Genomic DNA, 14,156 nt, shown 5'->3' on the forward strand with positions numbered 1-14,156 from the left:
CCCTAAACTTTTTACTTTTTTCCTCCAGTTACTTTTGAAGTCCTTGGAATCATGTGTTTTGTTTTTCTAAATAAAGTTGCCTTAGAGTAAGTCATTCTGAAGACATTTACCAAGAAAATTCATACACTTTACAATGAAAGGTAGCATCACTGCATCTTAGCTTTCTTCTGCTTAAGCCAGTAGTCCAGTTTACTCCCCTTAAAGGCTTAAGCAAGAAAATACAGACCGATCACCAGGGCTGAGTATTTTATCAATGAGTTTTCTTAAATACTGTGGACCAAATCTGGGTGTCATTCCCTTCATTTCCCACTGAATATTCAACTGGCCAAGCAGCATTCATTTGAAAGCATAGCTTGACTTTCTGTTCTTTTTGCTCCACTATTTAACTTGGAATCTGGGTTTATTTCACATCAACTCACAGCTGCTGGTCACGAAGTGCTGTGCAAGAGCAAAGATAGCATCTAGAACCACTCCTGACAGCATACATCTACTGGCATCTCTGGCCAGAGAGCTCTCTGTGGCTCAGAAGTTACCTATGAGCCATGATAAACACAAGGCACAACAAGAAGAAAAAAAAGTTGGAAATGAGCTGTTAGAAAATCCACCAGGGAAAGCATGAGGGCCAGACAATTTGGGGCCTGTCAGATGCAAATACAAAAAGCGCTGTCAGAAGCACACATTCAAATTTGGGTTCTGCAGAAGAAACCACTTTCATACCAATTCCCACCTCTGAGGAGCACTGGGGTTTGAGGCTGGAGCTGAAGGCAATAACCAGATGTCTCCAACTCCTCAGTCAAAATGCTGCTGGTTTGATAGTTAGGAAGATACTGTTGTGGGCAAACCTGGAGCATCCATCACAAGAGATAACACTGCAGTTGTTGCAGTCCCTAGCCTGGTAGCGAGCTGCAGAAGCAGATGAAGCACAAAGAAACTGGTAAAAGGTCAGTCACAAATGAGCCCAATTGCTCAGAAAGTATCTTCTGAAGGGCAGTCTCATTTTCCTGACTCAAAGATCTGGGATGATGCTGAAGGCTGGGAAGGATGCCTCCAAGCTTTCTTCTGGTGGGGAATGAAAAGTTGGGCAGGAGGAACAGTTTGAGCACTCAAGGATCCCTGCACCTTTCCTTCATCCTACAGACACAGCTCTGTTATGTTGCACAAGTTTAAACATAAATCTGTAATTTGTCAAAAAAAAAAACAACCACAAACCAAACCCTTGTTAGAAGGGCTAACTATTAAGTAGTAGATGCCAAGCAAATAAACAGGAGGAAACGCATATGCATCAGAGGAAATAATGACAGGCTGTAGCTATTGAAAACTAGTAGGAAGGGAAATATAGGTGGAACATTAATGCTGTAACAACTTGCTCTGAAAGGGCATCATGAAGCTGGCAGAGGAGGAGGAAGGATGTATTACTTTACATTAGAGATGCTCATGGGACTACAGATGATTCAATCACAGACCTTGAATGCTTACAGATTATACCTGTAGTCCAACTAAAGATGGAGTTACTGGAACTTCTCTTACAGGCCCTGAAATCCTAATACTAGAGTGAGCTCATAATTCTGCATCTGTTCTTCATGTGTGGAAAGAAAAACAGGCTAATCAGAGATGCACACAGCCAGGAGAATGTTTGCTGAAGACCTCATCTGACTGAAGAAAAAAAATTCCCTGGTGTCCTAAAAAGATGATAATTTCCTAAAACAGAAAATTCTAAACCCTTACATGGAATAATTCAATGTTGATCTCATTTTAATGAGTGAAGAGAGTTAATTAATCACCTAAAAGCTACAAGCAACGTAAGTATCAATGAGCATGATCTAGTCACACTGATTTTGTTCTAAAATCAGTATATACATCACTGCCTGGTGTTTATAGCCTGTCTGCACAATTGCTGACATATGGGTCTAGAAAAAGAAGAGAAGCATGAAACAAAACAGAAAATTGTTTAAAAAGAACCTATTGCATGCTAAAAAGCTTTTCCAAAACGGCAACAGAGAATTATGCTTGTGAAATAAAAACCAACCCAGAAAAGAACAGAAACTTCAGAAAGACATACAGATTTATAAAGAATAGACAGAGCACAGAAATCAGTGGTAAACACATGAAGCACAGACAACCTCTAAAGAAGGAGAGGAGCCAAAACAAACACTGAGGACTCCTAATGGTGTTTAAGACAGTAAAAAGACATTTCTGAAAGCACCCATGCAGATCAAGTGCATTGTTTGGTGTAGACGGTAGTATCAAAAATGGTGACACAGGAAAAGAAGGATATTTAAAGAACAGCATTACATGGAATTAGCAGCACACATAATTTGTTGGATTAAAAATCATTCTTTAAAATATTTCAATACACAGTTGTTAACAGAAAGACATAGGCAGGTAAGTAGCTAGTGGCCATTTCCCAATTCCAGGGATTGGGTCTTCTTCTAATGCAATTTCATTGGTTTGCCACTTGAGGGTGAGGAAACATGAAACTTCTGTGTGAAAAGCTTGCACATAAAAGACCAATATAATGCCAAATAATGAAAAGGGAAGGTTATTCTTATGGATCATAGTTAAAAGTCACAATAACGTCTTTTGCAAGGCTATAAATGCAAGGTAGTAAGCCTAGCAAAGAACAGTTTGCAGGCTTAAAGCAGTAGGCATGCTTTGAAGACCATGGCTTAAAGACTTAGAGCTGGAACGAATTGTTAAGGTAAACAACCTTCTGTGATGATCACAGATAGCTGCTTCAGAATAGGTACTCAAAGAAAGATACAGGAAAAAATAATCCTGGCAAGGCTTCTGTCAAAACTGTGTGCTCAGCCCTACTAGCCATGCTTCAACAAATACTAGAGGGAGCTGAAAGGAAGGCCAAAGAACTGACCCCAGAGCAGAAACAAAGCAAATCTTACATGTGAGGCTGACAGAGTTCATCAGTCTCAGCGATAAGGTTAAGAGCTGTCATGATGACTACTTAGGGCCACATTTCAAATTTGCAAGTAAGTTAAGAGTTGACAGTAGGATTCCAACATTCATTTCCCAGCAAAATTTCTCAGAAATGCTAGTAAATGAACTACAGAACAGTTTACCAGGAGAGATGGTCAACCCATTAATGCCTGAAGTTTTCAAAGTGAGATTACACACATTTAAAGAAGATTTTAGGGGACAAAAAAATAATCTACTATGCTCAATCACACAAAATGTCAGCTCAGAAGAGTATAATGACTCCTGGTCTTCCAGTCTATGAATTGGAGTGCTTAACCATAAAAAATTAGAAGAATCAAATGTCTCCTCTGAGACATGTTGTGGTAAATGGCACTTTTAAGAGCCCCCTCCAGTATTTAAACCCATCCAAACACACACAAACCCTTCCAGTGTGTCAAAGCCACTGGCACTCAGCTTTAATTTAATAGCTGTTTACATTTGTTAAATAAACATACAAAAGATTCTGTGTCGACCTGGTGCTGAAGGCACGGTTTGAACATTTCAGCAGTCGCTCTAAAGAATTCCCTGGTCACTCCTTCTCAAAGCACAGCTCTATCATTAGGCTGGACAAATGCCACTGATGCTCACGTGGAAGTAGGAGATGAAATCCACGCAGTCTATGGGATGCCACCTTCTTATAATGTGATATCCTAGGCTACTGTGTCCATCATATCTAACCCTACACGAGCTGGAATAAGGTACTCAAAACCATCACCTCCTTCCACACATGTAAATGGGAAAGCAATTTTGGAATGAGAAAAGAAAAAAAAAATAAATAAATTAAAGCAGACATTCCCTAGGTAAGCAGGAAAAAAGATGTGTTGTCATTCCCCAACAGTAATCAATCTTAAGTACATGTTTTTTTTCTTCCCAGAGCAATGAAGGATTCTAGTGCTCTATTATAATTTTATTTACTTTAGTCCAGGAAGTGTCTGATCTGCTTTAAAAACTGTGGATTGATTCTGTATTAAAACACCATCACTCTGCCTACTCCTTCAAAGTGCTATAAAATATGCTGAAGGAACACTGGCATGCTCCCCAGGTACCATGGCTTAAACAAAAACTGCAAGAGAGGAGTCTTTTTAGAGAAAGCAACTATCACCTTCCCACTCACTCCTCCCAAAGCACCAAGCAGTCCGTATGACGAGCCTCCTTTTCTTTTTCTGGTTTAGTCAAAAATATAAACCAAAAATACATTACAGAACACATGTTAAAAGTTAAGGAGATTACTGGTGGGGTTGATGAAAGAGAAGGTAAGATGCCCTACCCTGAAGGTGGGGTTGATGAAACAGAAAGTAAGATGCCCTGTCCTGAAGAACAACAGATTTAGATTAGGAATTCTTCACTATGAGGGTGGTGAGGCAGCAGAACAGGTTACACGAGAAGCTGTGGATACCCCATCCCTGGCAGTGTTCAAGGCCAGGGATGGTCTAATGGAAGGTGTCCCTGCCCATGGCAGGGGGTTGGAACTAGATGATCTTTAAGGTCCCTTCCAACCCAAATCATTCTGTGACTATGATTTTATGTTTTATTTAGGTTTGTCCTCACACATGAACATAATACTTATGGATTTTCACTTGAATTAAGACCAAAGCCTAGAGTCAGGTTCACTAGCATGCAAACTTCTTTTCTTCCTCACTGATGTATAGCTAAACAGCTTCACTAGAGCTTATGCTTTTAATCAACAATTTACTCCTATATTTTTCTCTAGATGAGAAATATTCACAACCACCCCGTTTCACCTGCTGTGGTCTTTTTTAAGAACTGTGAAACATGCTATTCATACCACAGTGTTAAAGGGTCAGATTACCCTCACCTAGAATCTATTCAATAAATTCCAGGAAAAGCCAAAACACCACTTAATAAAAACAAACAAGTCATTAAAAAGAAAAGGGGGTTTTTACTCAAAGCAAAAGGTCTCAAATCCAAGTGGTTTGACTCAGGTAGTGTAACAAAGCATTTCAACAAAACCCACAAGATTTCTATTCACAGCCTTTTTCATCTGAAGAGCTTGAAACAAAGTTCTCACTACCTCTAAAGCTTACACCCACAAATTATATTATTGTACACAGGCTAAATACATAACCCTCAATTTTAGCATACTTTAGCATACTTTCTGGTACGCTTCAAAAATATATGCAACATGAGACTTCAGAGGAATACCAGTGTTTTGCTACCAGCAAGAAAAATAACACACCGAACCAAGATCCCAAAACCCCAAACCCTGACACCATTTACTGCCAAAACAGAGTGTCCCGCACCCCAAGTTTAGTGTTCATGAACACAGCACATCATTCCTTTTCAAAGTGCAGATATACTTACGAAAGGACATTCCCAATGTAGGCATAATATGAACAGCAGTAGGGAGTAGTCCCATCACAGCAGTAAGCTTTGCAGTCATTATCACACTGAGCCAGACAATCTTCTGCTGAATAAAAATAACATTCATGCGGTCAAACAGCAGCAAAAACAAAATGCGGTACAGCTCAGCTTTGAAGAAAATGCAATCTAACAGTTTTATACAATCACAGGACTTCACTTGAGGCACAACCTGACCCTGTAATCCTAGTGGCAACCCATTCCCACTCATTCTGCATTTCAGAGTTAGGTGCTTTGTGCGTGGGTATTTTATAGCTGGCCATATCAGTTTCTCCTCATGCTTAATACTTTAAAATAAGAAAAAGGCATTTTTAAACATAAAGACACCTCAGACCACCTCCTTCCATTCCAGCAAGGAGTCCAGAAGGAAACCTGAGGCCACACTGCCTGTCTCCCTCAGCTGCAGGGTGGCGCAAGAGAAGGAAGCTGCCTGGGAACTGGCTACCTCCCCCAGTCCCTGCCCAGCCCTAGCCTGGGGTGCAGGTTAGAGCTGCCCGGGGCTCCCTCATCCCCTGCCAGCTGGTGGCAATCCCCTCACTCTGCTTCAGCTCCATGGTCATGGCCAGCGTGGCATGGTGGTGCCCATCAGCCCCACTGCTGAAGGCTTTGTCCTGCCCAGCCAGGGCCGCAAATGTTTCCAGCAGCAATGCTGCATCAGACTGAGGAACAACACACACTGTGCCACAACAGAAAGAGAGCTCTTCACAGTTAAGAAATGTGGAAGAACACATATCCTTTTATTGCTGTGAGAAGCTATTTTAAAGCTATCAGCCTCTTGTGCTATCGCAATTCAGTGTTTTCAAAGCCCTTAGTCAGGTAAATAACACCCTACAGTTTGGGTACTGACACTGCACTGTAAAAACTCCCTCAGAGATCCTGTGCTTCCCGGATCTTCCTCCCCACTGCCAGGTCCTCAGCTGCAGCCTGGATGAATCCAAATGGACTCCCTGCCCCACATACCACCACCCCTGGTGACTTCTTTGGTCACATGCTGCCAGAGCACAGACCCAAAAAACGAAGATGGCAAACAATGCGGAAGCACTCCTGACACTCCGCGGCTCCTGTTCCCTAGGCAGCAGATAATGCTAAGTGGTTCCCGCTCTCCCATTCCATTACTGTCATTCATACTTGCTGATCCAACTTTCCACGTGCTGGGATCTGGGCAACCCTGCCTCATATCAGCCATTGACACAGTCCTGATCCCGTCCCACCTCTGTCCGCAAGTTCCCACCTTGCACCAAGGCTCCTTTGCACACTGACTGCACAGCAAATGGCTCACGCTGCTGATCCATCCCAAACCTTAATCCTGCTTGCTACATTTCCACAGGTCAGCTCTCCAAACCTGCTCATGCCTGGTCTCTGCTTGAAAACAAGCACCAACGGTGAGGGCTGGAGAAGGCTACCCAACACATCACAAGGGTCAGCTCATGCAGCTGTGCCCTCAGCCTGTACCCTTGTGTTGAGGAAACTCACAAGCACAAAACATGGAACAAGTGACCCATCGGTTGAAGACCAGCCCCTCAGTCTAGTGAACTGGGTCAGCCAGAGGTACTTTTTGTCTCCACAAAGAGGAGAGAAGAAGCCAGCGACTGGCATGGGCTCTACTGTGAGGTAACCGCCATGCCTGAACAAGGGACGCTTCATGGCATGGCCTTCGCACCGTTACCCCGCAGGACCTCCATGACAGGAGCTTCAGCCTTTCGCACCATTACCTACTTTTTCGACACACGCACCTACAGCTGTGCCCGCAACATGACCGGTACGCACAGCTACTGGACCAGATGTGAGGGCAGCCGCTTCCTGTGGCTCCTGCTCCCTCGCAACACCCAGCGCTACCGAGAGGTGCGGGACAGGACACCACACCTCGTCTTTCCCGCAGGACACGCATTGAACCTCCCTGCAGCCCGAGAAGGACTCGCACACTGCACTTTCTGCCCGAGAGAGCTCTGCTGGGACACCCCGAACATCGCCTTCCACCTCTGCTGCCAATTCCACCTCCGGCAACCAGGAGAAGCCCGTGCGCCTGCCGTAACCCGCCGTGCCCCGGCCCTCGCAGCCCTCCCAGCACCGCTCGCACCCCCTGCCTGCGGCTTCGCGGCTCCCCCTGCCCCACGCACGCCGCTGACCTGCTAGGAGGAGGAGGAGGAGCAGGGGGTGCAGCACCCCCCAGGCGGGGCGCCCCTCGGCTCGGCCGCGCCGCCCCGCTGCCTCCATGCCGGCGGCGGGCGCGGAGCCGCCGACCGCCCCAGCGCGAAGGCGGGCCGGGGGCGGCGGCGGGCCGGGGTGGGGAGGTTAGCGGGCGGCGCCGTCGGGGCCGGGCCGGGCCGGGCCCGCTGCCCCCCGCCGTGCCGGGGCCGCCCCCGGGCTGGCCCGAAGGCGCCGTGTGTGGCGGCGGTGGGGCCGCCCCGTCGCGGCGCGGCCCTTCGCTCTTCCCCGCCTCCCGCCGGCTTTGTCCGCCTCGGACCCGCTCGGCCGGGCCTGGCTGCGGGGGGAGTCCCGGAAGGCTGTGGAAGGCTGCGCTCGTCGTTCTCCCGCCGCCTTGGTCAGGCGCTGCGTTCGAGGGGTTTTCTGCTGGGATCACAGTCGCGGTTGTCTGTGAACTGGGATCACAACCGCGGTTGGTTCGTAAGCCCAAGAGCAGAACCGGTGTGTGGGACGCGCTCCGGTGAAGGTGAGGCTGGCCATGCTGGCGGCTCTGATGTTGGTAACACCTGAGTGCGTCCAGCATGGGGGGCTGTGCCCGTCGTGCGCTGCTTGCACCGAGAAGCCACAGCCTGACCCCGCCACTGGCCAGAAACCCCGGGCACAGTTCTCTGCTGCTCGGTATTAAGGGTTTTCCATGAGCAGGCTAGAACCATGCTCCGTTTGAAGTGGTTTTCAGGAGTCGTTTTTTATAGCTGTTTAAATGCAGCTGCAACTAACCCTGTGTGAGAGTTCCCGCAAACAGGGCCCCCAAGACAAAATACCTGCCCCGTGGTCTCACAAACCAAGCAGGTGAGCTTTGACTTTGCATGAAGAGCTGCAAGCCAAGGAATGCCCTTTGAAATGTTGAAGTATGCACACAAAAATGAGAAACATCCACAGGTGTTTCTGCTCATAAAGGGCTTCCTGCTGCCGGCAGCTTAGAGGGAAAGGCTGACACAGAAACACATAATGAAATATATTTTTTAAAGGAGTTGGTGATTCCGCACCTGTGACAGCAACAAAACCCCAAACCACCAAGCCATTGCTTTGTTGTTCAGTGCACAGCTGAGTGTTTTTCCAAATGTATGCCAGAACCTGTCAACAAAGAAAAAAAACTTACGTTTTTAACTACCCTGCAGTGTGTATCCCTTAGTTTATGCAACAGCCTGAGTTTAATGTATGAAAGGAAATTTCAGTTATATGTTAGCTGCTGAGAGTAAAGCTCGGGCCAGGTGGGTTGCTTATTTCAAAGGAATTACGTCTTCTCCCTGTGTCTTTGACTGGTCAACAGGTCACAGTCTGTCCCTGAACAAAAGCTTGAAAAAATAATAGGGTTTTGCCAATAGACAGCATTGGTAGTAAAGGAAAGGAATTTATTAGATAAAAGAGGCTCAGATCTGGTAGATAACTCCCAGAAACCCAGATTTTAATTAATCACCTTCAATCACCATGCCAGCCTGTCTTAGATAAAAAAATCTTTTGTTGGTATTTATTTTTTCTCTCCTTCCATTTTTTGTTGCTCATTCCTTCCTTTGCAGTGCCCTCCCCTTCATAGCTCTCTTGGCAAGACACATTTAAGTATTTTCCCAAAAAGCTGGGTAAAATGGCCCATAGTTGTAAGCCACTGTAGCATGCTTGATTTCAGTACTGATTTATGGGCCTTCTGTAGCTGTTACTTTATTCTGTCAGGAGGGACAAGTCCTTTGAACCTCTCTCACACTCCCCAGCCCTAATTATTACTTCCCAAGTACTATCTTCTTGACAAACGATTAAAAGGTCCATCTGACATGAGGAAATGTATTTTCAAATTAATGTTGAAAATAATCCATGAAAAAAAATCAGTCCAAGGTTTTACCTGCTTACTCCAGTGGATTTTATTTTTCTTGGAAGAGAATAGGGTATATGTGGGGAAAATCACAAAATTCATCCTCTGGCACCGTGTTTTCAGCCTTTAACCCTCTCCTGCAAGTGAGCCAGGGTAAGAGAGCTGGTGGCAGTGTGGTGCTGCTTCTGTTACAGGTTATCACCCTGTTCCTGGCAGACCCCTGCCTGGGTGAGAAGGGCATCCAGAAGAAGGATCATAGCCCTGGGCTTGCTCGTCATTCAGGCTCACTATCTGCTCTGAAAATGAAGAAATCTGCTGGAAGAAGGCATGCTCAACTTGTCTCCTACTCTATCCTTTCTGCTGCTCCCAGCATCATGGAGGGCATTTGTAGAAGGCTGAGAAGAGGGAGAACAATGTGAGGGTGGTATCTTCTGGTTGTGCTGGGGTGAGGTGAGGGCTTTCTGGGACCAAAAACTGTTTCATGTTCTCAGAAAGAGATTTTAAAGGTAGACTAATTCATAGTGAAGAGCAACAAAAGATTAGCGCTAAAATCCTAGCCACAATGATACTCGTTGTAAAACTCCATATCAGCATCGCATGAGGGCAAAATCATCTCATCAGAAGTGTTTCTTGAAAAATGGTATTGAAAAGCATGCAGGATTGATAACATTATGTTAAATGTACAAGCCCTGAAGTGCTGATCTTCAGGCACAGTTCAAGGAGAAAATCCCACTCCCAGTGCACTAGTGTTTTGAAACTCACTATAATCAGGCATCTCCGTCTCTAGAAGCTTAATTAGCAGTTTAGAAACAGTAATTATCACACGTAGAGCACTAGAGGAAACTTAATAGAGGAGAAGGCACATACTTAGGACAAGCATTTAAACTTCTTTACCTCTAGACTACCCCTAGAGAAATCACTTCAAAACGATTAACAGGATACCTTGTATGCATACTAAAGATGTCTCTTGTTGAACTCAAGCTGCTGAGTGGATCAACATGAGGAATGGTAAGTCTTCTACGTTTTCCAGCATGTAGCAAGCCGACAAACTTCTGAGCATCTCCGCAAGAGCCGGGACATCCTCTGCAGCAGCAGGGGAGCTGTTGAGTTGGGCAAACCCCTAGTTCTGGAAAAAGGGGTGGCTGGGAAGATGTCTCTTCAGCTCTGCCCCATGCTATCCTGTAATGGCATGGAGAGGTAGTCTCATCCTTTGAGCTCTAGCGACCCCTGAGCACCACTTTCTCCTCCTGGCTCTGCAAGATTCGGGTGCACGTTCTCAGAAGCAGTGCCTGGATCTGCTCTGGTACCTGGGAGAAGAGTAAATATCACCCTTGTTTTCCTCGTGTTCCTTGGCAATATCCAGCGGTAGGGAGTACAACAGATACACTGTACTTCACATGCGCAATATAATTTCATTGTACATTTCATTTTGTATTTTCCCTTTTCCTACACCATGAAATAACAACCAGGATTAACTGACTGAGAACCTACTGCAGCCTCTCCTGAAGCTAGTGAAAGGCTTCCCAATGACTCCACTCTTAGCTGGACTGGGCTTTTAATTTCTGATTCCCTTATGTCTCCCTTTACTTACCTACCCACCAGTCAAAAAGGCTAAATCTTTTCTCCTCCTTCAAACTGAAATCTTTTCACACTTCTAATCAGTTTTTTGATTGCCACTTTGGGATGCACTTTCTGCTAAATCTTTTTCTGATGATGAATACTAAATACAATATTTAAAATGGATTTTCAATATCAAGCTCTGTCCTCTGTTGACAGAGTGCCATCTCTTTTCCTTACCACTCTATTAGCATGCATTAGGTCTATTGTAGTATTGGCATATAGTTACACTACACTATTAATGACTATAACACAAAAAAATACATGCTTGCTTTCTTTTTCAAAAACCTTGTCTATGATTATGTAGCTACTTATCTACATGCAAGCCACTTTATTATCTCCTTTGGGGTTTCTGACTTCTGACAGCAGCTTTGGCAATGGAGATTTATCACAAAGAACCTAGAAGGCTACGAGACAGTCTTATTCTTCCTGCACATCCTGCTGGTCTCTGTCACATGAGGAATGTACTCAACACTCCTGCCTGTTGCTGTGTAAAGCTCGCAAAAAGCATAGTGCGGGAATGCCATTATTCCTAGGCAGCAAACAACATCTTTTACGGGCCCTTCAGTTATATCTACCATGTTAAGGTAGATGTAATCTCTACAGTATAGTGGTTTTATTTGTCAGAATTATTTTAATTCTACAGATAGAAATATATTATTTTTGGTAACTTGTGTAAAAGTTAGTGAAATCTTTACCTACATTTTGCCTCCAGAAAAGATCAAGGTAGCAGAGAACATAAGTGGATGTTTTCCTTTTTAATCATGTGTAAGGCAGACGTTTCTCCATTCACGCATTTGTCTACAAGAAGGGAAGTAGTGGAAAACCTCTGGCATTATTTCTGTTAAGAGCAAGAAGTGTCTCAAAAATGCTGTATCCTTTCTGGCAGAGCAGCAGACAGTGATTTATAAACCTATGGTGACTGTAGGGATCTGCTAAAAGGCTGAATTTCATTCAGATTTGATGAATACAATTTAAAAATACAGGCACTTGTGTGCTTTACTGGCTTTCTTAATGAAACATTTATTCAATAAACTGATCAGTAGTGCTTGGTGAGGCTTAGCAAATGGTAACAACATCTGGAGAAAACTGACTAACCACACAAGTCTTGGGTTTAGGCATTAGCATTGATGTTTTCTCTCCTCCAAATCGCACCCTTCTCAGACAATTATTTTTTTTCATAATTGTGTCAGTGACACTAGATAATGGTCCATGGTGAAACACACAAAAATAGAACAGTACTGTTTGGCACCGGTTGTAGGAACTTAACCTTGAAAATAGGGGAGTTAACACCGCTGTTAGCAAAAGGGAGTCTTATACTAATTGCAAGACACATCAGGTAATGGTCCCTCACGGCTTCTCCCTGAAAAATCTCACTTTGGCTCCTATCTGGAAAGTCCTGCTTTGGAAATCCCCAAAAAGTCCCCAACCCCCAGAGACCCTTTTTGTAATCCATAGTTGGCCACTTCTTTCGATGCAGGCTGGCCCCCTACATCAGAATGAGTGTGCATTTTCGTTAGCGTAAAAGCCTGAGCCTCATGCGATGCGGGGAGGCAGAACCTCCTACCAGCCAGGTCAACGTTTCCTGCTAAGGTTGAACCTGCCACCTCGCACTGCAATGATGTTTCTAGGAGCTGGTTTCCTGATCATCATCACATAGTCTTTGGGGTTGGTAAGATAACCAGACATCAGCAATATCCTTTACTGTATCTTCTATTATCTCTATATTCTCTCTGTATTAATAAACTAGTTGTGATTTCTCTATTGTGTTTCGTTTCTCTCAGCATGGAATCCCCAAACTCTGGAACAATAATTCAGCATGAGAATTCAGAATCTGAGTAATTAAATGGTCTTTCTTAAATATCTGTATTGCTTTTGAGGATGTATGGATCAAAATCAAAAATGTAAGAACTTAATCCATACTAGACTTCTATTACCATTTCAAACAAAGCATTAGTCATTAGACACTCATGACATAAAACTCATGGTTGAAGTGAGTTAACTACCAAAGTAGAAGGTACAGCTAGGAGAGCTAGTTTATCATCTGACTCATAATCCTCTTTTCAGGGGCTTTATTGTGAAAATTTTATCCTGCACATGATTTTAAGGGACAATGGCAAGTTTTTGTGAACAGCATCCTTTGTCAGAATGATAGTCAGTCAGGAAGGTATGTAAGGGGATGAGCGACAAGATGGAAATTACCAAGATAAAATGTGGTATCAATGTCCTGGTAACTGTTACTTTTCACATGCCTTTTACAGAGCATTTTAAATGATCAGCCAAACCTTCAACTATGTTGGAAAGCATTGAAATAATATGGAGAGCTCTGTACCAAATTATCTCAGTGCCAAGAAATGTGATGTACCCCAGAAAGCAATAAATCCCCATATTTTGTCAGTGGTTATTACCAGCAGGCAAGATTTAGCATTATTCTGATACTTAGTTTTGTTCTATAGGAAAAATCCAGCAGCCCAGGATTCAGGGAACCATCAACATGATTTAAAGCTCTCTTTCACTTTGATTCAGGATGCTACATGTAAGAAATTGGCTTGGAATATTTAAATTATCTAAATGCTTGTAGAAGATATTTAGAAAATACTAAATATTATTTTTAATGAAGTTGATAGCTTACAAGTATGTATTACTGTGCTCTAAGCTTCATAGGAACTGTTGGCCTCTGTCACATTCAGTGTAAACAAAGCAAGACCTCTGAAGACATGGCAGAGGCTAACATTGCAGAATTATTTACAAGAAGCAGATGAATGCCCCCTCTTAAGAAATTTGTGAACTTCAAGTTTCTGCTCTGAACATAATGCTTTTTTAAACAGAATCATTCAGAGCACGGGCACGATGCCTCCACCATTCAATGCTGAGTGGTATTTTAAAAGCTTATGTTCAGGATAGGTAGATGAAGGCTTCATTGTATCAGCAGTTGCTGGTGAAGGATGTATTAGAGTCCAAAGAACAGCTCTGTCTGGTATGGTACATTTTCTCTTCCAAAGTGTGGCCTATCTTCTGTCATTCCAACACATCATGTATTATCTCAGTTTGTCTTTGTTATTTAGCACCTATGATCATGCAAATGTTGCTGGAATGTTGCTAGCTCAGGGGATACCCTATGCTAATAGGCCCTGTTTATCCCCTTCAGTATCCTGTTTCTGTGGATTGAAACAGGAGGGTG

The 14,156-nt window shown here is 43.9% G+C and overlaps 1 protein-coding gene across 2 annotated transcripts in view; it reads right to left on the minus strand.

Moving 5' to 3' along the window:
- CYYR1 (cysteine and tyrosine rich 1) overlaps positions 1-7,610 on the minus strand; it is a 53,905-nt gene extending 46,295 nt beyond the window's left edge. The window contains exons 1-2 of one of the 2 annotated variants that reach the window (XM_057398715.1): positions 7,476-7,610; positions 5,293-5,395 (exon numbers count right to left, since the gene is read on the minus strand). In XM_057398715.1, the coding sequence (XP_057254698.1) occupies positions 5,293-5,395; positions 7,476-7,563 (191 nt within the window). In that variant the 5' untranslated portion in view covers positions 7,564-7,610. Of the gene's footprint in view, positions 1-5,292; positions 5,399-7,475 lie in introns of both variants that reach the window. The other variant, XM_057398714.1, reaches the window with a different exon arrangement.
- Positions 7,611-14,156: the final 6,546 nt, after the last annotated feature.

Source organism: Pezoporus wallicus, unplaced genomic scaffold, assembly GCF_028554395.1.
Source record: "Pezoporus wallicus isolate ANWC-B61680 ecotype Strahan unplaced genomic scaffold, APGP_CSIRO_Pwel_v1 contig_6094, whole genome shotgun sequence".
NCBI lineage: Eukaryota > Metazoa > Chordata > Aves > Psittaciformes > Psittacidae > Pezoporus > Pezoporus wallicus.